Source organism: Tursiops truncatus, chromosome 12 (genome assembly GCF_011762595.2).
Source record: "Tursiops truncatus isolate mTurTru1 chromosome 12, mTurTru1.mat.Y, whole genome shotgun sequence".
Lineage (NCBI taxonomy): Eukaryota > Metazoa > Chordata > Mammalia > Artiodactyla > Delphinidae > Tursiops > Tursiops truncatus.
This window is the reverse complement of record NC_047045.1, coordinates 18887663-18914555: the sequence shown is the minus strand read 5'-3', so window position 1 is coordinate 18914555 and position 26893 is coordinate 18887663. Positions and strand designations below refer to the sequence as shown.

Here is a 26893-nt window from a genome sequence, read left to right as displayed (position 1 = left end):
CCGAAGATCTATTTCAAATAAACATAAGAGGATTTCTGTAAATTAACCAGTATTAGATTAGACATTATACTATAGTGTGTTTTAATCAGGATATAAAATTTGAAATTAATTTGTGCTGCTGTGCATTTGATTCAGTCTTGAGATGTGATATGAACATCTCTTTGAAACCTAGACATGACTGATAGAGCATAATCTAAATTTTTACATTAAGCTGCTTAATTTTAATATATTTGTGACCTTAACATGCATACAAAAATATTTTAATAGGTTAAGGAAATGGAAGGAATTCTAAAGAGACGATATCCCAATTCTTTGCCTGCTTTAATATTGGCTGCATCAGCAGCTGGTGATACAGTGGATAGAAATACAGTGGAGTTTATGGAAAAAAGGATAAAAAAACTAGAAGCTGATCTGGAGGGCAAAGATGAAGAAGCAAAGAAAAGCCTTCGGACCATGGAACAGCAGTTTCAGAAAATGAAGGTACGTGCCGGGTAGCCATGGAGATGGGGCTCAGAGGTGTACCATGGGGGCTGGGGGCTTCTTAGAATGAGACCGAAGAGTATGTCTTTGGAGGGCAGAGACCAAATAGAGGAATGAATTCCAACCCCACCCCCCTTTTTATCTATCTAAACGTACCTAACTTTTTCCTTTTTCCAGTCCCTATCCCACCCCCCTCTCCTGCCCCTGCTCACTTCCAGCCACTTCCTCCTTTCATTTCTGATTCCCAGTGCACACCAAGCATTTCAGTTGCCTTCGCATGTGCTCTTCCTACTTCCAAAATACCCCTGCTTCCACGTATCCCCAAATTTACACACATCCCTCAAAGCTGAACTTGAATGTGCTCCCTCTGTGCCATCTTCCCTCCTCCCTTCCCTCAGGCCTCCAGACACACCCAGGTGCCCCTCTGCGCCGTGTTCGTAGGCCCATTATCGCAGTTATCATAGGACATTGAAATTTGCCATGTCACTCAGCTCACTGGGCTGTGGACTGAAGGCAGGAACTGAGTTTATCTCTAGGATCTGGCACAGTGCCTGGCATGCAGTTGTAGCGCAGTAAATACATTCAGTGATTGAATGAACAAAGCTCTTTCATGCCTCCCTCCACAGAGTAGACTGTTAGGTTATTTTGTTAATAATAATAATAATAAAGCTCCAATATGCAAATTCTAAGCTGACTTATTACTCCTATGAGATTTCTAAATTGATGTTAGAAGGTTGAAAATGTGCTACTTCTTACAGATATCAGTAACCCCAACTGCTTTCCCTATTTATTCTCAGGGAGTATAGTGTGTCAGTTTGCATAGAGGAGGGTACACAATAATAGGTTTGCTTGTGAGGTTAAAGTAAGTTTTGGTGTATAAAAACTTGTAACGTTATGAAGCAACATATAATTAGGAAATTACATAACATATATTGAGAATATATAATGGTATGCCCTTCAAAGATAGGACTTCAACACATTTGCCTGACTCAAGGAACATGGGCTTAGAGGCATCAGAATATATGGTGAGTCCCTGAATGAAGGAAAAGGCAGGACCTGGGAGAGTGCAGGGCTTCGGTAACTAATGAAACGTTTAGCAGTGGTTTGTCGTTACATGGATTCTTTTCTACAGATTCAGTATGAGCAGAGACTGGATGAGCAGGAACAGCTGCTTGCCTGCAAGTTGAAGGAGGCGTCCCAGAACCAACATGACAGCTCCTCCAGAGTTAAAGCACTAGAGAAGGAACTGGATGACGTTAAGGAAGCCCATCAAATCACTGTAGGAAATCTTGAAGCTGAAATAGATGTTCTTAAACATCAGAATGCTGAATGGGAGCTCAAGAAAGATGATAAGGATGATCAAGATTTCCAGTCTATAGAATTCCAGGTGGAACAGGCTCATTCTAAAGCTAAACTGGTCAGACTCAACGAGGAGCTGGCCGCAAAGGGGAGAGAGATACAGGACCTTTCACAGACTGTGGAGAGGCTTCAGAAGGAGAGGAGAAAGATGCTCTCTAATCAGCACTCTAAGGCTAGGGAGGAAATGACTGCCAAAAGGGTGAAGAAACATGTTCTGCACCCGGGTAAAAGAAATGCTAACTCCTCTGGAACCCTGGAGGGCAAGCTTTACCAACCACATACTTTTACTGATTCCGATATTTCAGAGGTTGTACAAGAAAACTGCAGATTGAAAAATGAACTGGAGAGATTAACTGTGGAGAGGAATGAGCTGAAGATGAAATCTGAAGTAGCAGTGAACCAATTTGAAAACTCCATGAAAAGGTAAAAATGTGACTTCGTCAGTATATGGAGACATAAAAAGATAAAAATTTAAAAATCATAGATGTATTTCCCCTGGATAATTAGCTTGACCCTGAACTAAGTTCATTACCAAATTTTAAGAACCTATATTACATTGCTAAGCACAGATCTGTTTCAGAGTTGGATCTTCTACCTATCGGAAGCTCAGATTCTATTGAACTTGAATCTTCATGTCAACCCAGTTCTTGGGCCGAGCAGTCTTACCTTTCTGCACTTATCCAAATGGTGTTGATAAGCTGACCCACTGGGCCTTCCTGCAAATGAATACCATCGTTTATGGTTGCTGTAGGCAGATAGCTATCAGAAAACAGCTCTTAGTGAAACTAGTTGACGTTCTAAGAGGAAAAGGTCCTCTTCCAAAATAACTCTTCAGATTAGTCTTGTGATTACATCTCTTCATGCCTTGAAGAACTTCTGTACTCATCCCTTTCCTACTCAGAATCTCCAAGTACCATCTCCTGTCTCTTTCCTCTGAGCCTTCTTACATGCTCAGACCTTTTTCACCCGATCAAACCAAGTTCTGGTCCTCTGCCTTTCAGTAGCAGTTTTCCACAAGTAGCCTCTCCTTTTATTTCCCCCTGACTTCCTCTAAGCGTGGCTCTCATCCTCACACTCTTTTGAACCTGGTCTCTCAATAGCCTTTCTCAGCCAGTGGAGTTTTCTCCATCCTCATTTTCTGTGACGTTGTTGACTACACTGCCTTTTCTGAAAGGGTTTCCTCCTTAACGTCCATGACTTGGCACTCTGACTAAAGCTCCTTTTCTGCTCATTTTGACAGACTCCTGACTCCTTTTCCTTCTCCCTCCTCAAAAATCTGACTTTCTACCAAAGTTCAGGTTTTGGCTTTCTCTTTGTTCTCTGCTTTTTCTCCCTTGCTAAACTCATCTGTTCTCTATGGCTTCTGTGAACCACGACTCCTAGATTTACTTTTCAAGGCTTGTTCTCTTCCCTGAGCTCAGGTGTTAAATCTAAAAATGTGTTGGATTATTCCTCTTGGAATCAGTAGTATCACAGATTTTCTCTTTTTTTTAACCATAAACTGGCTCCACCTCCCAACTTCCCCATCTCTGTCTATGACCATATTTTCAGTTGCCAGGCCCAGCTTTACCACCTTTATTCCTTGGGTTGACAGTCTATGGGGTGCTTCCTTATAAGTATTAATTTTGCTTTTTTCCTTTTTATAGTGTGGTCTACTTGGTTTACTAGACAGTTTTCCCACCCCACTCTCCCTGATTTCAGTTTCCATCTCCCCCAGTCATCTAGCTTAAAAACCATTAGAATTCTTTAAGTACTCCTGTATCTGAGTCACTCTGTTCTCCAGTGGCTCCCAACTTCCTAAAGTATCAAGACTGACTTTCTCTACCTGGCATCTCAAGTCCCATCACCATTCTGATCCTGCACCATCAGAGTAGTGTTACTTGCCAAATTTCTTTCCTGCCTTTTGCTCACTCATGTTTCATTTTCTAGGAAAAATATTACCTAGAACTTCTTAGAAATTTCTTGCTCCCATCTTCAACTCCTGTATAACTTATGTACCAAGAAGCACTAATTATACACCACCTAATAGCTCCTTGAGAACTGATGTATGATTATACTTCTTTTGCAACCTGTAGGCAATAATAGGTTTGATTATGAAGTTTAAAATAAGGTTTGGGGCGCACAGAACATGTGTAGTTTAATGTTTGTGAAGCAACATATGAATTGTGAAGTTATATAACATACATTGAGAATAGGTAACGTCATGCCCTTCAGAGATTAGGATTTCAGTACATTTGACTGACTTACGGAACCCAGAGTCAGAAGCATCAGAATACGTAATGAGTGCCTGAGTGAAGGAAGAGGTAGGACCTGGGAGAGTGCAGGGCTTCTACCAGAGAATGAGGATAGGAAGCACCTAACAAAATGCTTATCGACTGCTTAGCAGCCGCATCTAATTGAGTCATCGTGGCAGTCAGACTGCTTCCAAATTGAAACCTTGTTTCTTTAGTCCTGAATATGATAGTAGTAATGAAGCTGTTTGGAAAGAATCATATTCTTTCCTAGAAATAATTTAAAATTCAGGTTCTCCTATAAATGTTCCTATACATAATTTTTTTAGTATTGTTAATCTGTTTTTCAGACAGCTCTGGGCCTGAGAAGTGAAAAGTGTTTCCTAGGCCCAGATTTAGGCTGCTTTTTACTATAGTTCAGTTATATCACGGGTGCTTTAGATTTTTATGCTTTTCCGAGGGTCCTAATCACACTGTTTCCATGAAGAAATGTAGTCAAGTAAGCAACTGATATGTTTGTAGTTTGGGGATTGCCATATTAATAAGTATCAACAGTGATTTACTAAATATCTGCTTTCAGTAAAATTGTCATTTTTTAATAATTTTTCCAATAAGGGGAAATGTTTATAAGAAATGTATCAGCTTTTTGGTATAACTTTACCGTTTACTGAACTGCCACTGAATGCATAAATTTTGTCATAGAGACAAACGAGTAGTCTCAGGTTCAAGTAGTCTCAGGTTCAGACTACCCTATGTCCTAAGAATTACCGTAAAGATCATTGTATTCTTGCAACCAGCAGCCAGCCCTGGAGTCATATGCATGGACCAAAAACTGGTGAGTGTTGCCTAGAAACAAAGCATTGGAGAGTCTAAATAATTAGGGCAAGAAATCTGAGTTTATCTTAAAAGATAAAATGACAAGCTCTTTGCCTTAAATCCAAACAGAACATTTAGAACCTTTGTTTCTCTCAGAAAGTGCCCCAGGCTGGGGGGTGTCCAGCTCTGCAGCTTACTGATCTGGGACCCTAGATACATCACTCTTTCCTACAGTCAAGTTTGCCTTTATACAATTGAGTAAATAAGAGCAGTCTCATGGAGTGGTTGTAAGAACTCATAGGCAGTAATGTATAAAGCACCAAGCACAGTACAGTAGATATTGGTGCCTTCTCTCCCTTTGCTTCTTTAATTTCCAGGCTTCTTACACTATTTTTGTGCTGACTCTGAATTAGAGGTTGAAGAGCCACTTTTATGTGTGGTGTTCTTTCATTTGCTCTAAAGGTTCAAGGAAGAAACTGCAGCACACATCACATCCCTCAAAGCATCTCATGAGAGGGAAGTAGAGAAACTCCTTTGCCAAAACGCAGTCGAAAATTCTTCTTCTAAAGTAGCCGAACTAAATCGTAAAATAGCAACTCAAGAGGTAGGTGACTTTAATGAACTTTGAGTGTAATGCGATTTTTTTTTTCAAGACTGTTGACAAAGTATCTGGAAATATTTTAACTTCAATTCTTGAGGTTGGTGATAAGAAAGTGACAGTAATTTCCCATTCCTTTTTTTTAATAGAAGACAACACTCTTACCATATATGTGTTTAACTATTCTACTTTACAGTTATACCTTTAAGTAAGTGTTTTTGCAATTTTGTCCCTATATTTCTCAAATATATCTTCCTGTAAGTAGGTTGTAATAGATGGTTGAGGGATACATCCAATGTGATGGGGACCTTGTACTTAAACCTGAATGCTGAACCACCTCCTTCCACCCCAAGTCCCAGCTGCCAAGTCACTCTTCTTTCCCCATGACCTGTTGTTCATTAGATAATGTTTTGTGGTCATTCAGCCACTGGGGATAAAATAATGAACAGACACATGTACACAACTACAGCCATTATGAAGCATAGTCTTCTGAGAATTTTTACAGGGCACGGTGACAGCTCATCTGCATTTCCTCAAGTGTGTCTTCCTTCTTGGATAGTATGTTTGTCAACTTGGAATAGTTATAAATATCTACTGTGTGGCCCATCTTCTGTGGTTTTTGCCAGTTGAAAAAACAGCATTAAAATAGAATTTGCAACTTACTTTCAAATGGTGTATCCAAGAAGAAAAGAAAAGAAAGCAAATATGGCAAAATGTTAGCAGTCGGTAATTCAAATTGAAGAATAGATGAATGTTCATTGTGCTCTTCATCTTTCTGTAGGTTTTAATACCAAACTGAGGGGGGAAAACTTCAAGAAATAATTATCTCAATGATCACCTCTCCCACCTATAATTATTTAATAGGATTTTAATTAAAAACAAGTCCGTCAGTTGGGGAAGTTTGAGTGTGGACAAGACAGGAGATATGAAATTACTGCAAATTTTCTTAGGTGTAAAAATGTTATTGTGGATTTGTAAGAAAATGCGTGTTGAAATATTTGGTGTATCTAAGGGTGAGATGTAATGAGATCAGTAATTTAATTTCAGATAGCTCAGAAATAAAGAACTTTGACTGTTTTAATACTTGACTGAAAAAGATTTAAAGTGCTTTTTTGACGTAACCATTATACAGCGTTGCAGAGAGCTTCTCTAGCTTTCTTACCCCCAAAGAAATGGGGTGTCAGTGGGCGGCAAACATAATATCAAGTGATTATATGATAAGGAGAGGTCTGGGAGGGATGGGGAAAGTAGTGTCATTAGGCCATAGTGCCATAAGTATCAATATGTAATTTTCCCAGAGTTCTAAGTGTAATATTTTAAATTGAGAGTTATATGAAGTCAGCATAGTCCGATTGTAGAAACAGTAAAAGTAAATCATTAGAGAAAAGAAACATGAATTTTTCCTGTTTTTGCAGCTTCTTGATGGAAGTATTTACTTACGTACTTCAGTTTCTTTGTCTAAAAATGAGACTTTTCACAGATGTTAGGTTTTATTATTTAGTCACTAGCTCTTTAATAAAAACTATCTTAATTACAAAGTATAAAGATAATATTGGCCACTTTCTTCAAAATGTTTAAACTTTATAGAAGTTGATTTTAAGTGGTATTTTTCAGATCTTCAAAAGAAAAGTATTAGAGATAAAGAAGCCAAGTAGTTACATAGTTATTAATTTATGTGTGTGGTGTTATATATTAAACTTTGAAAGAAACAAAATGATGAATTTATTCAATGAGTTTAATTTATTCAATGAATTTAATTTCTGTGGCAATGATGTTAGATTTTGGCAATTATAAAATATTAGGATCCTTTTTATTTTTTAATACAAACAAGTCATTAGTTCACTTTCATTTTTCAAATAATGTTCAAGGAAAAGCTTTATTAACTCAGTACTTCTAACATAATTTCCTAGGTACTTATAAAACATTTCCAAAATCAAGTTAACGAGCTGCAGGGTAAACAAGAGTCTCTTGTAGTTTCTCACGTTCGAGAAGAAATCCTACAGAAGGAGGTAAGAAATAACCAAAATATTCTGCTAATATAAGCTTTTCTTAACCATTTTAATCATATTCATATTTCTGTATAATTCTTTAAATTTAAATGTACAGAGATAACCCAGAAATATCTATCACATCAAGAAAATATTAATAAAAGCCAGCTTTCCCCAGATGAAGCTCAAATGTTAGTTGATTAAGTTATTTATATGTTTGTATTTGTCATTGAGATTTTCTGGGCAGTAGGGAAATGCGGCGAGTTTGGTTTGGCTGTTTTGAGGTTTTAGGAGGTAAAATTGGATGGTTAAGGCCATTTCTGCATTAAGTACTAAGACTATTTAATTTGGTTAAGAAATAGGTAAAGAAATTATGACAGTGATGCTGGATCACTAAGAAGAAAACCATTATTGGAAATAGATCTTTCTAGAAACTCACCTTTTTCTTTTTTTTTTGCGGTACACGGGCCTCTCACTGTTGTGGCCTCTCCCGCTGCGGAGCACAGGCTCCGGACGCGCAGGCTCAGTGGCCATGGCTCACAGGCCCAGCCGCTCCACGGCATGTGGGATCTTCCCGGACCGGGGCATGAACCCGTGTCCCATGCATCGGCAGGCGGACTGTCAATCGCTGCGCCACCAGGGAAGCCCCAAAACTCACCATTTTTATTACTCTGAGATTCTTTTGATTCTAGGAAGTATGAAAAACCAGATAAGCTGTGTATTCTGTTTGAAGCATATACATCATTTTTTTGTTATTCAAGGACTTATTAAAAATCACATGATAAAAGCAAAACATACAACTAATTGCATTATGGAAAGATTAATGTAAAAATACTCCACAATTATGCAACTATCTGTTTTAAAAATCTTGTTCTAGGAGTTGAAAGGCTATATAGTTCAGCACCGTGCATTCTTTTCAGTGTTTAAGAGGTACATAAACTTTGTTGTATAAGCAGTAAACGTACAGAACCTCACAGACCTCAAGTAAAATTTTTAGGAAGACAGTAAAAGGAAGTATGTGTTCATGTTTGCAAGATAAAGAGCAAGGTCAATTTTGGTCAAGTTACAGTGTTCTTAGTTTGAGAATAGCTGAATATTTTGAAAATAGAAAAGCTATAACACATGATTTTCAAGCCTATTTACTGGAAAACTAAGTAAAGCACTCCGTCTCTTGAATAAAGCTAATGACAGTCTGCCTTTTGATATGACCCATATTTATCATAGCTGTTTTACCAGGGCTAATTTATTCCCTCTCTGGTGCCCTGTGTGTTATGAGGCATTCCGTCTCAGGCCAGTGGGAATATAAACTATTCCCAGCCTCTATGAGCTCCAAGAATCGTTCAGGCTACTGTTTCCACTGGCTTCAAAACCGCCTCTGGACAACAGACTAGGCAGTTATAGAGCTCATCTTGTTTGTTTCCTTTCTCTCATGAATTACAGCCCTGCAGTGCTATTAGCCAGTTTTGGGAAATAGTTGCTTCGTATATTGTCTGTTTTTTTCTGGTTAAGAAATCCCTGTTGCTTACTCCACCATGGCCTCAGGTGAAAGCATAATAAACAGTGGTGAATTCTGTTTTATGACTGCTTTATTTTTCTTTTAATTTATTTATTTTTATTTTTGGCTGCATTGAGTCTTCCTTGCTGCGCACGGTCTTTCTCTAGTTGTGGTGAGCAGGGGCTACTCTTTGTCGTGGTGCTCAGGCGTCTCATTGTGGTGGCTTCTCTTGTTGCGGAGCACAGGGTCTAGGCACACGGGCTTCGGTAGTTATGGCACGCGGGCTCTAGAGCACAGGCTCAGTACTTGTGGCGCACGGGGGTAGTTGCTCCGCGGCATGTGGGATCTTCCCGGACCAGGGATTGAACCCTTGTCCCCTGCACTGGCAGGTGGATTCTTAACCACTGCACCACCAGGGAAGTCCCTGACTGCTTGTTTTTAAAGTAATTTTATAGAGCTACAAGAACACTGAGTGATTTCAAATTTTTCAGCATAGCTCAAGTTAGTTATTAGAGATTTTTAGTTCTCTTTCTTTGATGGTGTCATACTTAACCTGATTTTTTTTGATCCTTGATTCCTGCATTGGTTATCTGTGCATTCGAGTAATTGGTGTTCTCTTCCAGACTTTGCAGGTTTGCTACGGCAGAGACAGTTCTTTACCAGTCAGCTCAGTTTGGGTTTCTGGATGTGTCTGCTGGTCACATCCTTGGGCTTGCTTTCATGGTCTATTTTTGGGCAAGGCCACTGCCTGAGTTCTGAAGTTGGAGGAAGAGGGATGCCACTAGCTGAGTACAGTTGGACAGGATTCCTGGTTTGGTTCCCTACCCAAGTGAAGCTGTTGCCTAGCTTGTATCCAGAGTGCCAACTGTGGTTTATTCACTGTATGACTCTAAATGTTTACTTGAACCTACATTTTATAATAGAGGAGTCAAAATAGTAATAATAGTTACTGTTTATTAAGTGTTTACTAGGCACTGAGGTGTTCTATTGTGTTCTCACAATAACCCAAAAGAGTAGGTACTAGTATTCCCATTTTATAGATGAAGAAACTGATGCTAAGTAAAATGAAATAGCTTACCTGAGGTCACCAAGCAGAATATAGAAATGGAAGCATTAGGACTCAGGGCCTCTGGCTCCAGGTCCAAGGCTCTCAGTTACTTTTTTTTTTTTTAATTAATTTATTTAGTTTTGGCTACGTTGGGTCTTTGTTGCCACATGCAGGTTCTCTCTAATTCTAGTGAGGGGGGGGGCTACGCTTCATTGCAGTGTGCGGGCTTCTCATTGCAGTGGCTTCTCTTGTTGCGGAGCACGGGTTCTAGGCGTGCAGGCTCAGTAGTTGTGGCTCGCAAGCTTAGTTGCTCCGTGGCATGTGGGATCTTCCCAGACCAGGGCTCAAACCCGTGTCCCCTACATTAGCAGGTGGATTCTTAACCACTGCGTCACCAGGGAAGTCCCATCAGTTACTTTTTTACGAATCCCCTATCAATGGACATTCAGGTTGTTACCAGTTTTTTTCTATAGTATTCAAGTAGCAGGAAGCATTTTTGATCATACATCTTTGCTTGTGTATCCAGTTGCCTCCAATGGATAAATTCACTAAAATATAATAATTTTTTAAAAGTAAAGGTTCAACCTCAATTTATATTCTTGAATGTGCTTTTAAGTAGGTACAAATGAAGGGATGTTATCTCTATTCTTTGTCTAGAACCAAATTTCTGAATTTAGGTAGTTTACAAATGAATGTTTAGCCTCTGAAAGGTGACTCCGTTGATTTGTTCATGGATAATTGTTAAACACCTACTCTCTGCTGTGCATGGCTCTAGGTGCTAGGAATACTGAGGAGAACAAAGTTAGACAAAAATCCCTGCTCTCATGGAGCTTACGTTTTATTTGGGGAATCAGACAACAAATGTAACTTTTGATAAATCAGATCAACTGAGACAACATCTGTTAAGTACTTAGCCTAGCACATGATACTGCCATAACTCACTACTGCCTGTCCTTTAAGAGTCAGTTCAGCCACAGCTGCCTCAGGTTGAGAATCCTGCAGCCCACCTCTCCTTCAGGTTCAGGACTCCCTCACTTACCACCTCACTGCTTCTTGGGCGTCTCTCCATGGCAGCACATCATGTTAGAATTCTCATTCTCTCAAGTGCGCCTTCCACTAGACCAGAACTTCCCAGCTGGTGGACCTGGAATGGGTTACCTGTGGTCACAAGATGATGATGGCTGGAAAGGTCGTCTAATGACAAACTCAGTCATTTTTCAATTATTAAAAAGTTTATAGAAGATGAAGTGATATTTGACCATTACAAGTATGACAATGCCTCTGACAACTTTCTTAGTTCAGTATCATTTTTTTGTTTTGTTTCCGGGGGTGGGGGGGGGGTTGGTTTTGTTTGTTTGGTTTTTTGTTTTGTTTTACAATTTTTAGCAATCATAGTTTTGACATACAAGATTTTGTTGCCCATCACCACAGCATGGTATGTAGGGCATCTCCCCAACCTTTCTGCAAATCATCCTAATTAAGGTCTGCTTATTTCTTTGGTCACTGATGATATCAAGGATGTCCCACACTTAAAATTTTTAGATTTGCCTCTGATTTAATTTGCTTGTATTTTCACATTTTTTAAACTAACTTCAGAAGAGTATATGGGTTCTTTTTTTTTTTTTGTATTAGTGTTATTAAGTACTTGGGTGTTTCCATGTAAAGCATAATTGAATTGTTAATTTTATCCATTTTCATTTGCTTGTTAATTATTTTGCCTTTTGATATTAACAGTTGGCAAAGTTATCATAATTTTATGGTATAAACAAAATGCAATTAATTTTTTTTATGAAGTCCAATGTAAAGATCCCTCATGTCACCTCCATTTCACTCCCTGGTGCCATAAAAGTTTTACCATTTTTTCTGGGTCATGATATGAAAAAGGAGGTACTGCACCAGACTGTCATCTCCATGAGGACAGCGACTGTGTCTTTCATCTCTGCATCCTCAGTACCTAAGAGCCAGCACAGAAAGAGTTCAGTACTTCCTTATCTCTGTTTTCTATGCATACATTCACATGTGGAATGAATTAAGTGACAAAGTGATACGAACCAGAAGATAATTACAAATAGAATTATAGGGAGTTGACAAAAGAGGATCCATATTTATTGAACTCTTTCTGTGTATTGGGTGCTTTAAATGTATTATTTAATCCCAACAGTAATCACACTATTAACAAATACTTTGTAACAAGGCTGAATACATCAAAGAAAGTGCCCAACTTCATTTTCTGCACCACAACCAGCCTGGCGTACCTGGGAGGGAGAAAGTGGTCCAATCATCTGGAACCTTTTGGAATGTGAGGTCACTTCAGAACAAGGATGAGCCTTTACTTTCTGGACCAAGGGAATGAAAGCTATTATTTTAACAACTCCAGATACCTTTGATGTTAACAAAAAGCCTCTTATCTAGAGAAATTTTATACAAAGAATATGCAGTGACTGTTCTTACTTCTTATGACTGCCTGTTAAAAATGAATTATTTCCTTGTTATCATAATTTCCCATTTATTTCATATCTCAATTTTAGATTACAAAACTCTTGGAAGAATTGAGAGAAGCCAAAGAAAACCATACACCAGAGATGAAACATTTCATGGTCTTAGAAAAGAAAATTAAACAGATGGAAATGAGACATGAGCAAAGAGAGCAGGAGCTTCAACAGGTGAAGTAGTAAATCACTTTTACATATTTGTACAGTTCTTCACATTTAAGTACCTCCCGTTTGCTATCGTTTTGTCATCCCTAGCAAATTACTTAAAAAGTATTTCCATTGTATATTGATTTTACTAAAAATAAATGTATAGCTTTTAAGAGAAAATAAGACTTTAATTCTTAATACCTGAAGATTGGTTTGCCTTATATCTACAGAAATAGAGTAACAGCTTTTGTATTCTGTTCTTTATTGTTGATGGATGCCTGAAAGTTAGGCATTTTACCTTGGGAACAGGGCTCTTGGGAACCGTGTTCCATATTTAAGTCATTTCAATAAACGTTAGTAAGAAACAGGCTTATATTAAAATGCGATCACTTAAAATCTTATTTGCCTAGCACTAGTAACATTGGGGTTAAACAGATGAATTAACAGAAATTAAAATGGGCAGAAGGGCTTGATGTGTTTTTAGGCACTAGCCTTGGTCTTGATATTTAGCTTTGCTTGAACAGTGTATTAGTCTGCTTGGACTGCCACAACAAAATATCATAAACTGAGTGGCTTAAAAAACAGAAATCTTCTCACAGCTCTGGAGGCTAAAATTTACAATCAAGGTTTCCAACTGGTTCAGTTTCTGGTGAGAGCTCTTTCTGACTTGCAGATGAACTTTTTTCTCCATGTGTGCTCTGTGGGGTGGAGAGGGGGAGTAGAGAGAGAAAGAGCTCTCTAATGCCTCTTCTTATGAGGACACTAATCCAGTCTAACTGGGGCTCCACCCTTATGACTTATGACGAGATGGACTTTATAACATATATAATATATAGTATCCAAAAGGAACAAAATACATTTTCGAGCACACATTCTTCTCAAGCACACGTGTAAAATTCTCCAGGATAGATCATATATTAGGCCACAAAACAAGTCTTAATAAATTTAAGAGGAGATTAAAATCAATCATCAAGCATCTTCCCTGACCACAGTGGAATGAAACTGAGAATCAGTTGCAAGAAGAAAACTAGAAAATTCACAAATATGTGGAGTTAAATCACATGCTGCTAAACAACCCACAGGTTAAAGAAGAAATCAAAAGATAAATTTAAAAATATCTTGAGACAATTGAAAATGGAAACACAGCATACCAAAATTTATAGGATGCAGCAAATCAGTCCTGAGAGGGAAGATAATTGCAATAAATGCCTACATCAAGAAACAAGCCAAAGACAAAGAAAATTTTTAAAACAGCAACAGAAAAGCAATGTGTCACATACAAGGGAACCCCCATTAGAGGGTATGTAGATTTCTCAGTGGGGAGTTTGCAGGTGAGGAGACAATGGATTGATACATTCAAAATACTGAAAGAAAAGACTGTCAATCAAGAATACTATAGCTGGCAAAGCTCTCCTTCAGAAACAAATTAAAAATCATCAGGGAGTTCATCACCACTAGACCTGCCTTACAAGACTCCTAAAGGGAATTCATCAAATGGAAATAAAAAGATGCTAATTAACATCATAAAAATATATGAATGTAGTTGAAAAACTCACTGGTAATGCTAAATATATAGTCAAAGTCAGGTTCTGTAATATTGTAATGGTGGTGAATAATTCTCTTACAATTCTAGTATAAAAGTTGAAAAAGCAAATGTATTAAAAATAACCATAACTACATTAGTTATTGCACACAGTATTAAAATATGTAAATTGTAACATCAATAACCTAAAATTGAGGTGGGAAGCAGTAAAAGTGTCAAGTTTAGTATGCAATTGAAGTTTTTATCAACTTAAAATAGGATGTTATAAATATATCACATTTTATCTAGGCTTCACATTAACCACAAAGGAAAAAATCCTGTAATAGTTATCCAAAAGATGCTAAAGGAGTCAAAGCATACCACAACAAATCATTAATTCACAAAAGTAGACTGGAAATGTAAGAAGCAAGGATCTACAAGACAGAAAACAACAAAATAACAATAGTAAATTCTTACCAATAATTCTCTTTAATTTAAATGGATTAAATTTTTCATTCAAAACAGTAGAATTGCTGAATGGATGAACAAGATCCAAACAGTATGCTACCTACAAGAGACACACTTTAGCTTTAAAAACACATGTAGACTGAGAATGAAGAGATGGAAAAAGACATTTCAAGCAAATGGTAACCAAAAGAAAGCAGGAGTAGCTGTAGCTATATCAGATAAAATAGAGTTTAAGCTAAAAATCACCAAAAGAGACAGTGAAGGTAATTATATAATGATAGAGGGCTCAATCCATCAGTACGATACAACATGTAAATATTTATGCATCCTACATCAGAGCACCTAAATATATAAAACAAACACTAACAGAACTAAAAGTAGAAACAAACAGCAATACAGTAATAGTTGGGGACTTTAATATTCCACTCTCAACAATGGATATTTCATCCAGAAAATCAATAAGGAAACAGCAGGGTTTGAGTGATACTATAGAAAAAATAGATCTAACAGATATATACAATACCTCCCCCCCCCCAACAACAGCAGAATATACATTCTTATCAAGCACACAAGGAACACTTTCTAGGATAGATCACATGTTAGGCCACAAAACAATTATTGGTAAACTTAAGAAGACTGAAATCATAGCAAGTATCTTTTCTGACCTAAATGATGTGAAACTAAATATCAGCAGGAGGAAAACTGGAAATGTGACATATACATAGAAACTAAACAGCACACTCCTAAATAAACAATGGACCAGAGAAGAAATTGAAAGAAAAAAAAAGTATCTTGAGATAAATGAAACGTGAAACACAACATACCAGAACTAATGCAGTGCAGCAAAAGCATTTCTAAGAGGGAAGGTTATAGAAATAAATGCATGTTTCAAGAAGAAAGGTATCAAATTTTAAAACCTAACTTTATACCTCAAGGGACTAGAAAAAGAACAAACTAAGCCCGAAGTTAAAAGAAGGAAGGAAGTAAAGATTAGAGCAGAAATAAAGAATAGAAAAGATGAACAGAACAAAGAGTTGGTTGTATTAAAAGATAAACAAAATTGACAAACCTTTACCTAGACTGAGGAAAGAAAAAGGGAGAGAACTCAAAATTATAAATGAAAGAGGGGACATTACAAATAATACCACAGAAGTACAACAGATCATAGGAGACTACTATAAAAATTAAATGCCGGGCTTCCCTGGTGGTGCAGTGGTTGAGAGTCTGCCTGCCGATGCAGGGGACACGGGTCCGTGCCTTGGTCCGGGAAGATGCCACATGCCGTGGAGCGGCTGGGCCCGTGAGCCATGGCAGCTGAGCCTGCGCGTCCGGAGCCTGTGCTCCACAACGGGAGAGGCCAGAACAGTGAGAGGCCCGCGTACCGCAAAAAAAAAAAAAAAAATGCCCACAAACTGAACAACTTAGAGGAAATTGATAAATTGCTAGAAAGATACCATCTATTAAGACTGAATCATTAAGAAATAGAAAATCCTGAAAAGAGCATGCTAGTAAGGAGATGGTATCAGTAATCAAAAGTCTCCCAACAAAGAAAATTCCAGGAACAGATGGCTTTACAGGTAAATTCTATCAAATTTTTAAAGAATTAATGTCAGTCCTTCTCAAACTTCCAAAAAATAGAAGAGGAAGGAATACTCTCAAACTTATTTTACAGGCCAGCATTACCCTGATAACAAAGCCAGATAAGGACACTACAAGAAAATAAAACAATAGACCAGTTTCCCTGATGAATATAGATGCAACAATTCTCAAAAACAAACAAAAAAATAGAGACCCGCAACCAGGCAGCAAGCACTGCCCCCTGTCCTGGGAGTGCACGGGCTGCAGCCACCCCTAGGAGACCCCTGAGCAGGCACCAAGGGCTGCCCCCACTGTCCAAGAAGCACACAAGGGGCCGTGCATGCGCACCCCACATCAAGGGGATAATGGCCAGCATGCACTGAGGAAAGAGGCAGCAAGCGTCCAAACTAAAGACAGCCCCTCAATTCTGGACACAGTGGCAGAGTAGAAGGACTTGAGCTCACTTCCTCTCACAAAAACACCAAAATCATAACTAACTGCTGAACAACCATCAACAAAAAAGACTGGAACGTATCATAAAGATGTTTTCACATTCAAAGACAAAGAAGAAGCCACAACGAGACAGGAGGAGGGGCACTTTCATGACATAATAAAATCCCGTACATACCAAGTGGATAACCCACAAACTGGAAGATAATTATTATCACAGAGGTTCTCCCACAGGAGTGAGAGTTCTGAGCCCCACGTCAGTCTCCCAAGCCTGAGGGTCTGGCATTGGGAGGAGGAACCCCCAGAGCATTTGGCTTTGAAGGCCAGTGGGACGTGACTGCGGGAGCTCCACAGGACTGGGTGAAACAGACTGCACTCTTGGAGGGTGCACACAAGTTTTCCCAGCTCAAAGCAGTAACTCCATAGAATCCTGGGCTAGACCTACCTGTGGGTCTTGTAGAGTCTCCTGGGGAGGCGGGGGTTGGCTGTGGCTCACTGGGGGGCAAGGACACTGGTGGCAGAGGCCCCAGGAACACTGATCAGCATGAGCTATCCCAGGGGTTGCCATTTTGGCACCAATTCCTGGCCCTAGCCAACACGCCACAGCCTGCAGGCTCCAGTGCTGAAATACCTCAGGGCAAAAAAAACAGCAGATAGGAGCTTAGCCCCACCCATCAGCAGACAGGCTGCCTAAAGCCACACTGAGCTCACAGCCACCTCTAAACGAACAACTTGACGTGGCCCTGCCCACCAGAGGGACAAGATTGAGCTCCACCCACAAGTAGGCAGTCACCAGTCCCTCCCAGCAGGAAGCCTGCACAAGCCCCTGGACCAGCCTCACCCACCAGGGGCAGACACCCAAAGCAAGAGGAACTACGATCCTGCAACCTGCAGAAAGGAGACCATAAACACAGAAAGTTACGCAAAATGAGATGACAGAGAAATATGTTCCAGACAAAGGAACAAGATAAATCACAAGAACTACTAAGTGAAGTGGAGATAGGCAATCTACCTGAAAAAGAATTCAGAGTAATGATAGTAAACATGATCCAAGATCTCAGAAAAAGAATGGTGGCACAGACCGAGAAGATACAAGAAATGTTTAACAAAGAGCTAGAAGATTTAAAGAACAAACAGAGATGAACAGTACAATAAGTGAAATGAAAAAATACACTAGTAGGAATCAATAGCAGAATAAATGAGGGAGAAGAACAAATAAGTGAGCTGGAAGACAGGATGGTGGAAATCACTGCTGTGGAACAGAATAAAGAAAGAAGAATGAAAAGAAATGAGGACAGTGTCAGAGACCTCTGGCACAACATTAAACACACCAACATTTGCATTATAGGGGTCTCAGAAGGAGGAGAGAGAGAAAGGGCCTGAGGAAAGAGATTATAGCCAAAAACGTCCCTAACATGAGAAAGGAAACACTCAAGTCCAGGAAGTAGAGTCCCATGCAGGATAAGCCCAAGGAGGAACACACCAAGACACATATTAATCAAACTGACAAAAATTAAAGACAATGAAAAATTATTAAAAGCAACAAGGGAAAAGCAACAAATAACATACAAGGGAACTCCCATAAGGTTATCAGCTGATTTTTCAGCAGAAACTCTGCAGGCCACAAGGGAGTGGCACTATATATATATATATATATATATATTTTTTTTTTTTTTTTTTTTTTTTGGCGGTATGCCGGCCTCCCACTGCTGTGGCTTCTCCTGCCGTGGAGTACAGGCTCCGGACGCACAGGCCCAGCAGCCATGGCTCACGGGCCCAGCCGCTCTGCGGCACGTGGGATCCTCCTGGACCAGGGCACGAACCCGTGTCCCCTACATCAGCAGGCGGACTCCCAACCACTGCGCCACCAGGGAAGCCCGGGAGTGGCACTATATATTTAAAGTGATGAAAGGGAGAAACCTACAACCAAGAATACTCTACCCAGCAGGGCTCTCATTTAGAGTCAACAGAGAAATCAAAAGTTTTACAGACAAGCAAAAGCTAAGAGAATTCAGCACCACCAAACCAGCTTTACAACAAATACTAAAGGAACTTATCTAGGCAGAAAAGAAAAGGCCCCAACTAGAGACAAGAAAATTACGAATGGGAAAGCTCACCAGTAAAGGCAAATATAAGTAAAGGTAGGAAATCATCCACACACAAATATGATATCAGAACCAGCAGTTGTTGAGAAGAGGAGAGTACAAATTCAGGATATTAGAAATGTATTTGCAATTAAGAGACCAGCAACTTAAAACAATCTTGTATATATATAGACTGCGATATCAAAACCTCATAGTAACTGCAAACCAAAAGTCTACAAAAGAAATTGAAGATGACTAAACCCGTTGGAAAGATATACCATGTTCTTGGATTGGAAGAATCAATACTGTCAAAACAAGTATACTACCCAAGGTAATCTACAGATTCATTGCAATCCCTGTCAAATAAACGCATTATCAAAATGCGTTTTTCACAGAACTAGAACGAAAACTTTTAAAATTTGTATGGAAACACAAAAGACCTCAAATAGCCAAAACAATCTTGAGAAAGAAGAACAGAGCTAGCGGAATCATGCTCCCTGACTTCAGACTATACAACAAAGCCAGTCATCAAAACAATGTGGTACTGGCACAAAAACAGACATAGATCAATGGAACAGGATGGAGAGCCCAGAAATAAGCCCACACACATGTGGTCAATTAATCTATGACAATGGAGGCAAGAATATACAATGGAGAAAAGAAAGTCTCTTCAATAAGTGGTGCTGGGAAAACCGGACAGCTACATGTAAAAGAATGAAATTAGACCATTCTCTAACACCATATACAAAAATAAACTCAAAATGAATTAAAGACCAGATACTATAAACCTCTTAGAGGAAAACATAGGCAGAACACTCTTTGACATGAATTGCAGCAATGCCTTTTTGAATCTGTTTCCTAGAATAATGGAAATAAAAACAAACGTAAACAAATAGGACCTGATTAAACTTAAAAGCTTTTGCACAGCCAAGGAAACCATAAACTAAACAAAAAGACAACCCACAGAATGGGAGAAAATATTTGCAAACGAAGTGACTGGCAAGGGATTAATCTCCAAAATATACAAACAGGTTATGCAGGTCTATATCAAAAAAACCCAACAACCCAATAAAAAAAAACGGACAGAAGATCTAAATAGACAAAGAAGACATACAGATGGCCAAAAAGCACATGAAAATATGCTCAACATGAGAAATGTCAATCAAAACCACAATGAGGTATCACCTCACACCAGTCAGAAAGGCCATCATCAAAAAGTCTATGAACAATAAATGCTGGGGAGGGTGTGGAGAAAAGGGGACAGGACCCTCCTACACTGTTGGTGGGAATGTAAATTGGTACAACCACTCTGGAGAACAGTATGGAGGTGCCTTAAAAAACTAAAGATAGAGTTATCATAATGACCCAGCAATCCCACTGCTGGGCATATATCCAGAGGAAACTAATTTGAAAAGATACATGCAGCCCAGTGTTCATAGCAGCACTATTTACAATAGCCAAGACATGGAAGCAACCTTAATCTCCATTGACAGCGGAATGGATAAAGAAGTCGTGGCATATATATATATATATATATATATATATAGTGGAATATTACTTAGCCATAAAAAAGAACAAAATAATACCATTTGTAGCAACATGGATGGACCTAGAGATTATCAGACTAAGTGAAATGAGTCAGACAAAGACAAGTATCATATATCACTCATGTGGAATCTAATTTTTTTTTAAAAAATGATACAAATGAACTTACTTACAAAACAGAAACAGACTCACAGATTTCAAAAAACAAACTTATGGTTACCAAAGGGGAAATGTGTTGGGGAGGGATAAATTAGGAGTTTGGGATTAACATATATACACTACTATATATAGAATAGATAACAACAAGGACCTACTGTATAGCACAGGGAATGCTACTCAATATTCTATAATAACCTATATGGGAAAAGAATCTGAAAAAAAAAGAATATATGTATAAATATATAAATGAATCACTTTGCTGTACACCTGAAACTAACACAACATTGTAAATCAACTATACTCCAATAAAGTTAAAAAAATAAAAAAGGAACAGTGAAGTCAAAAGGCTGCTCTAGCAGCACATATAGTGAAACGTTTGCATCTTCTGGAGAGACTTATTTCCTGGATTAACAGTACAGATGCTTGTAAGAAGCTACAGGGTAATGTTTTTTGGTTTTGTGGGTTTTTTTCAGAATTGAAATTACAGAACAAATTTAATGCTTGTAGCACTTGTGAAAGGGACCTTTTAAACCTGTGTTTTTCCTTTCTATTTGGAAGCTGCTCTCAGCTCTGAGTTCTATTATAGTGAATATGAGGGGAAGCCTTCATGACCCACCTACAGCAAGGCATACTTATACTACCAGTATTACCACTGTCAGTGTATAGAAGATGACCGTATCAGGATATAATTATTTCCAAAAAGGCATATATTCCTTGTTTAAAAAAAAATTAGCAAACCAAATTCAACAGCACATTAAAAGGATCATACACCATGATCAAGTGAGATTCATTCCTGGGCTGCTTTAGCGTATGCAGATCAATAAATGTGATACACCACATTAACTGAAAGATAAAAATCGTATGATCATCTCAATCAGTGTAGAAAGAACATTTGACAATATTAAACACTCATTCATGGTAAAAAAAAAAATAAGTCTTAACAGATTAGGTATAAAATGAATGTACCTCAACATAATAAAGTCCATAGATAACAAGACCACAGCTAACATCATACTCAGTGGTGAGAGACTGGAAGCTTTTCTGCTAAGATCAGGAACAAGAAGAATGCTCACTCTCACCACTTTTATTCAGCATAGTACTAGAAGCCTTAGCCAGAGCAATCAGTCGAGGAAAATAAAGGCATTAGAATTGGAAAGGGTGAAATAAAATTGTCTCTGTGAATGACATTATTTTATATAGAGAAAATCCTAAAGACTCCACCTAAAAACCGCTGGTCAACAAATACAGTAAAGTTGCAGGATACCAAAATCAGTATACAAAAATCAGTAATGTTTCTATACTAGCAACAAATTATCTGAAAAATAAAACAATTCTATTTACAATAATATCAAAAACAATAAAATACTTGGAAATAAATGTATCTAAGGAGATAAAAGATCTGTACAGTGATAACTATAAGACATTGATAAAAGAAATTGAAGAAGACACAAATAGAAAGGTATTCAATGTTCATGGATTAGAAGAATTGATATTGTTAAAATGTCCAAAGCCATCTATAGATTCACTACAATCCCTGTCAAGATTCCAATGGCATTTTTTACAGTAATAGAAAAAACAATCTGAAATTTGTATGGAACCACAAAAGACCACAAATAGCCAAAGTAATCCTAAGAAAGAAGAACAAAGCTGGAAGCGTCTCATTTCCTAATTTCAGACTATATTATACAAATATATAACTGTAGTAATCAAAACAGTATGGTCCTGGCCTTAAAAATAGACACATAGACCAATGGAATCACATCAAGAACCCAGAAATAAATCCATGCATACATATTTGATAAGGGAGCCAAGAATACTCTTTGGACAAAAGACAGTTTCTTCTATAAATGGTTGTGGGAAAATTTGATATTCACATGCAAAAGACTGAAACTAGACCGTTACCTTACACCACACACAAATATTAATCCTAAATGGATTACAGAAGTAAGACCAGAAACCATAAAATTCCGAGAATAAAATATAGGGGGAACATTCCCTGACATGTCTTGGCATACATCCTTTGTGGATATGACACCTGAAACACAAGCAGTGAAATAAACAGATGGGACTACATCAAACTAAAAAAGCCTGCACAACCAAAGAAATAATTAACATGATGAAAAGGCAACCTGTGAAGTGGGAGAAAACATTTGTAAACCACACATCTGATAAGGAGCGAATATCCAAAATATTCAAGGGACTCACACAACTCAAGAGCAAACAAACAAACAAAAAAAAATGGGCAAAGGACCTGAATATACGTTATTATAAAGAAGATATTTAAATGGCCAACAGCTACATCAAAAGGTGTTCAACATCACTAATCATTAGGGAAATGCAAGTCAAACCCACAGTGAGCTATATCAAAAAGAAGGGCTATTATCAAAAACACAGAAGTAACAAGTATTGATGAGGATGTGGAGAAAAAGGAACCCATGTGCACTGTTGGTGGGACTGTAAATTGGTGCAGCCAGTGCTCATTGAAGCATTATTTACATCAGCCAAGACATGGAAATAATGTTAAGTGTCCATCGGTGGGTGAATGGGTAAAGAAAATGTGATATATATACATACAATGGAATGGTATTCAGCCATTAAGGAAAAAAAAAAAAGGAAACCCTGCCACTCGCAACAACATAGATGGACCTTGAGGGCTTTATGTTAAGTCAGACAGAGAAATACAGATTCTATGTAATCTTACGTGTGTACTCTAAACAACCCCAAACACGCTGAAACAAAGATCAGATTGGCAGTTGCCAGAGGCAGGGTGCGGGGGAATTGGGGGAATTGGGGGAAGGTGGTCAGAAGGTTAAAACTTCCAGTACAAGATTTTGAAACTTACGTGAGGTGACGGATGTTAACTTAACTGTGGTAGTCATTTCACAGCCTTTACATATGTCATGTCACTACAGTGTATACCTTAAACTTATACAGTGTTACGTTAGTTATGGTTAAATGCCGAATTTCAATATATAATAGACATCCAAAATTTTCAAAGTTTAAAACTTAGAATTGAAAATTCATACAGCATTTTGTATTCCACTTAACTCAAGCACGTGTTTATACAGTACTTCTGAAATTCTTTCATTTTAGAATTATGAAGTTACTCTGTAGCCAGGTAGAATTATAAACAAAAATTTTATTGGGCTTCCCTGATGGCACAGTGGTTAAGAATCTGCCTGCCAATGCAGGGGACATGGGTTCGAGCCCTGGTCTGGGAAGATCCCACATGCTGTGGAGCAACTAAGCCTGTGCGCCACAACTACTGAGCCCACGTGCCACAACTAGAAGCCACCGCAGTGAGAAGCCCGCACACTGTGCAGCAACGAAGACCCAATGCAACCAAAAATAAATAAATTTAAAAAAAAAATTTTATTGCAGAGGTTCAGCGGGTGTAATGTTTGGCAACATTATTGGCTTTGTTGCCCTAATTGTTTTTGTATGTCTATAGCTTTCTGTGGTTTGAAGTGCCTGTGACTAACGATTCCCTTATGATGATGTATTTTGAAATTATAAGAACAGTATTGTAAGCTACTGGACAAGGTACACTCATTTCACAGTTGAAAAAAATTGACCCACATAAGCAAGGCAGTCTAGTGTGGTAGTTAAGAGCAGGGACTCTGGGGCCACCCTGCCTGGGTGTGAATCGTGACTCTGCCTGCAATGGGTTCTGTGTGAATCTAGGGCAGATCAATTTTTTGTTTATTTGTGCGTCTCTTTCCCTACCTGTTAAATGGGGATGAATATGTAGAATATCTCCTAGTGTGTTGGCAAGATGAAATGTTAACATATGTAAAATGCTTAAAGCCAAGCCTGGCACGTGATAGATGTATGTGCTTTTATCCTATATAATTCCTGCTGCGACAATGTATGGTTCATTAATGACATGTGTTGCATTAAAACTGTCTTGATTGCATCCCAAGTACTGTTCTTACGAACAGCAGTTTAGGGACTTAGCTGGTGGCGCAGTGGTTAAGAATCCACCTGCCAATTCAGGGGACATGGGTTCGAGCCCTGGTCTGGGAAGATCCCACATGCCGCGGAGCAACTAAGCCCATGCGCCACAACTACTGAGCCTGCGCTCTAAAGCCTGCAAGCCACAACTACCGAGCCCACATGCCGCAACTAGAGAAAGCCTGCGCACAGCAACGAAGACCCAATGCAGAGAAAAATTAAATTAAATTTTTAAAAAAATTCTTAAAAAAAAACAAAAACAGCATTTGGGGGATGTTTGGATTCATTCCAAGGTATTGGATGTTTTAAATGGTACCCTTCCCCCCTCCCCCCACCATGGCTTAAAAGAAAAAGACTAAACTCCATAACTCCCTATCAGAATTAGATACTAAAATTCCCACTTACTCTTTACTTACAAGCCTGTTTATTGACGCAGCGGGGCCCGTTAGGTAATGCTCCCCTCCCTCTGCCTCCCTCCCCTCTGATATATAGGTCACAGGTTTACCGTCATCAGCATCGTCCCACTTGAGCTCTTTGAGGCTATTAGAGGTTCTTCACCCACACTATGAACTCTAAAAGTAATTCGGCATTTTTTAATTTGCAGATAATACAGCAGACACACCAAGTAGTAGAAACCGAGCAAAACAAAGAAATTGAGAAATGGAAAAGACTTGCACAGTTGAAGAATCGTGAGCTGGACAAGTTCCGCACGGAGTTAGACTCGATTTTGGATGTTCTCCGAGAGCTGCACCGGCAGGGGTTGGTCATGCCAGTTGCTTTGGCAGAAGAAGTGAAGGCACCAGAGCATTACTAGAAACTCGCATTTCATGTGCCCTCACAGAAAGGCCTGAAGATGGACGGTGGATGGGGTCTCTGTCAGAAGGATGCTTTTGAAAAAAGTGTTAACAGTATGTTGCCAGAACACAAAAGCAACATTTCAAAATAAATTACCCTTTACCGATTAGGAGGGGAAAAAAAAAGAGCAGCATTAATGGTGTATTTTACTGAAAATCATTAACCAGTCACATTTTAAATGATTTATGGACAAGCCCCTTTTTGTCAGGTGACTAGGACTAGTGAGATTTATTGCAAAAGGTCTCACTTTCGCGCTAGATATGCAAAGAAGACAAAGTTGCAAATACCTTGCCGTCATTGACTAAGTGTGTATTCTTAATTCCTGGCCAGAAGGACAGCTCCTCTTTCCCACGGAGACCCAGAGGAATGTGAGCGCAGAGGCTCGGACAGGCACTAGAGTAGTGGCGCTTCCGTGATCACTCTGAGAGTTGTAACTTCTGTACAAGTAGATGGGGAGTGAACTCTCGTGTTCTCCCAGATTTCCACTCCTACCTCTAGGTGCCTCATTTTGCACCTGATATAAAAGTGCAAAATATATTTCACAAGTAATAGGGGAATTTGATTTATTCACTGTTTTAAATCTTTCATGCTACATGTCTTAAATGTCAGTCCCTTTTTTGTAACTTTAAGGTTATAAACAGAATATAACATTTTTACTTCATTTAAAAAGTAAATGTATGTTCACTAGAAAAAATTAAAAACATGCATAAAGGTAGCCAGATTATTCTTTTGTTTTACAATTTCATTTCCAAAAGCAGATAGTGGGCATACAAGATAACTGGTAAGTTAAAGCTGCAGCGACTTTGTTTTCACATGTTCTGGCCCAGTGCTGTCCAGTAGAAGGATCGTGCGAGCCACATGTGATTTTAAATTTTCTAGTAGCCACATTTAAAAAGATAAAAAGAAACAAATGAAGTTAATTTTGGTAATTTATGTAATATATCTAAAATAACAATATAAAAATTGGGTTCTTACATTCTTTTTTTCATACTAAGTCCCCCAAATCTGGCAAGTTTTCCATTTATAGCACATCTCAGTTTGGACCAGCACATTCCAAGTGCTCAGTAACTACATGCCAGCAAGTGCAGTTCTAGAATAATCATTACAAAGTGAAATGCTTTATAAAGGACAGTTGAAATAAATCTTAGTGAAATTATAGGTAGCAAATGTGAAATGTGGAAATTAAAGGAATGCAATTAATGTCCAGAATTTTTAATGTCCTTTTCCTAAGAGAGTAGAAAGCATTAATTATAGTTTGTTGTTTTTTATGTGAAAGAATTTTAAGTTATAAACTATTTTGTTATTATTTGAGTGTGCTTTTGTCGGTTTTTTTATTTGCAAACCTGCTCATTTATAACTACACCCCGCCCCCGTTTGTTTTTTTTGACTATCCATGGGCCGTTCATTCTAAGCACAAACACAGCTGATTCTGAAACACAAGAAGTACAGACACTAGATTATCACTTACAGAGAAAGTACATCCTACATTGATGAGGACTCCATATTCTGTTTTGGAATAAGCTGTGCACATGGCACAGCTTCAGTTTTACTTACAGAGTAAAGGTCCATACGTACTATCAGAACTATTAGTTACAACTAGAAACCTTGGGGACCATACCCCATC

The 26893-nt window shown here is 38.5% G+C and overlaps 1 protein-coding gene across 4 annotated transcripts in view; it reads left to right on the top strand.

Moving 5' to 3' along the window:
• The window catches only part of CEP162 (centrosomal protein 162), a 96980-nt gene extending 70405 nt beyond the window's left edge, over positions 1–26575 (top strand). For 3 of the 4 annotated variants that reach the window (XM_019929380.3, XM_019929378.3, XM_019929377.3), the window contains 6 exons: positions 268–480; positions 1613–2262; positions 5349–5490; positions 7395–7493; positions 12544–12678; positions 25019–26575. In XM_019929380.3, the coding sequence (XP_019784939.1) occupies positions 268–480; positions 1613–2262; positions 5349–5490; positions 7395–7493; positions 12544–12678; positions 25019–25228 (1449 nt within the window). In that variant the 3' untranslated portion in view covers positions 25229–26575. The remainder of the gene's footprint in view (positions 1–267; positions 481–1612; positions 2263–5348; positions 5491–7394; positions 7494–12543; positions 12679–25018) is intronic. The other variant, XM_019929379.3, reaches the window with a different exon arrangement.
• The last annotated feature ends 318 nt before the right edge of the window (positions 26576–26893 follow it).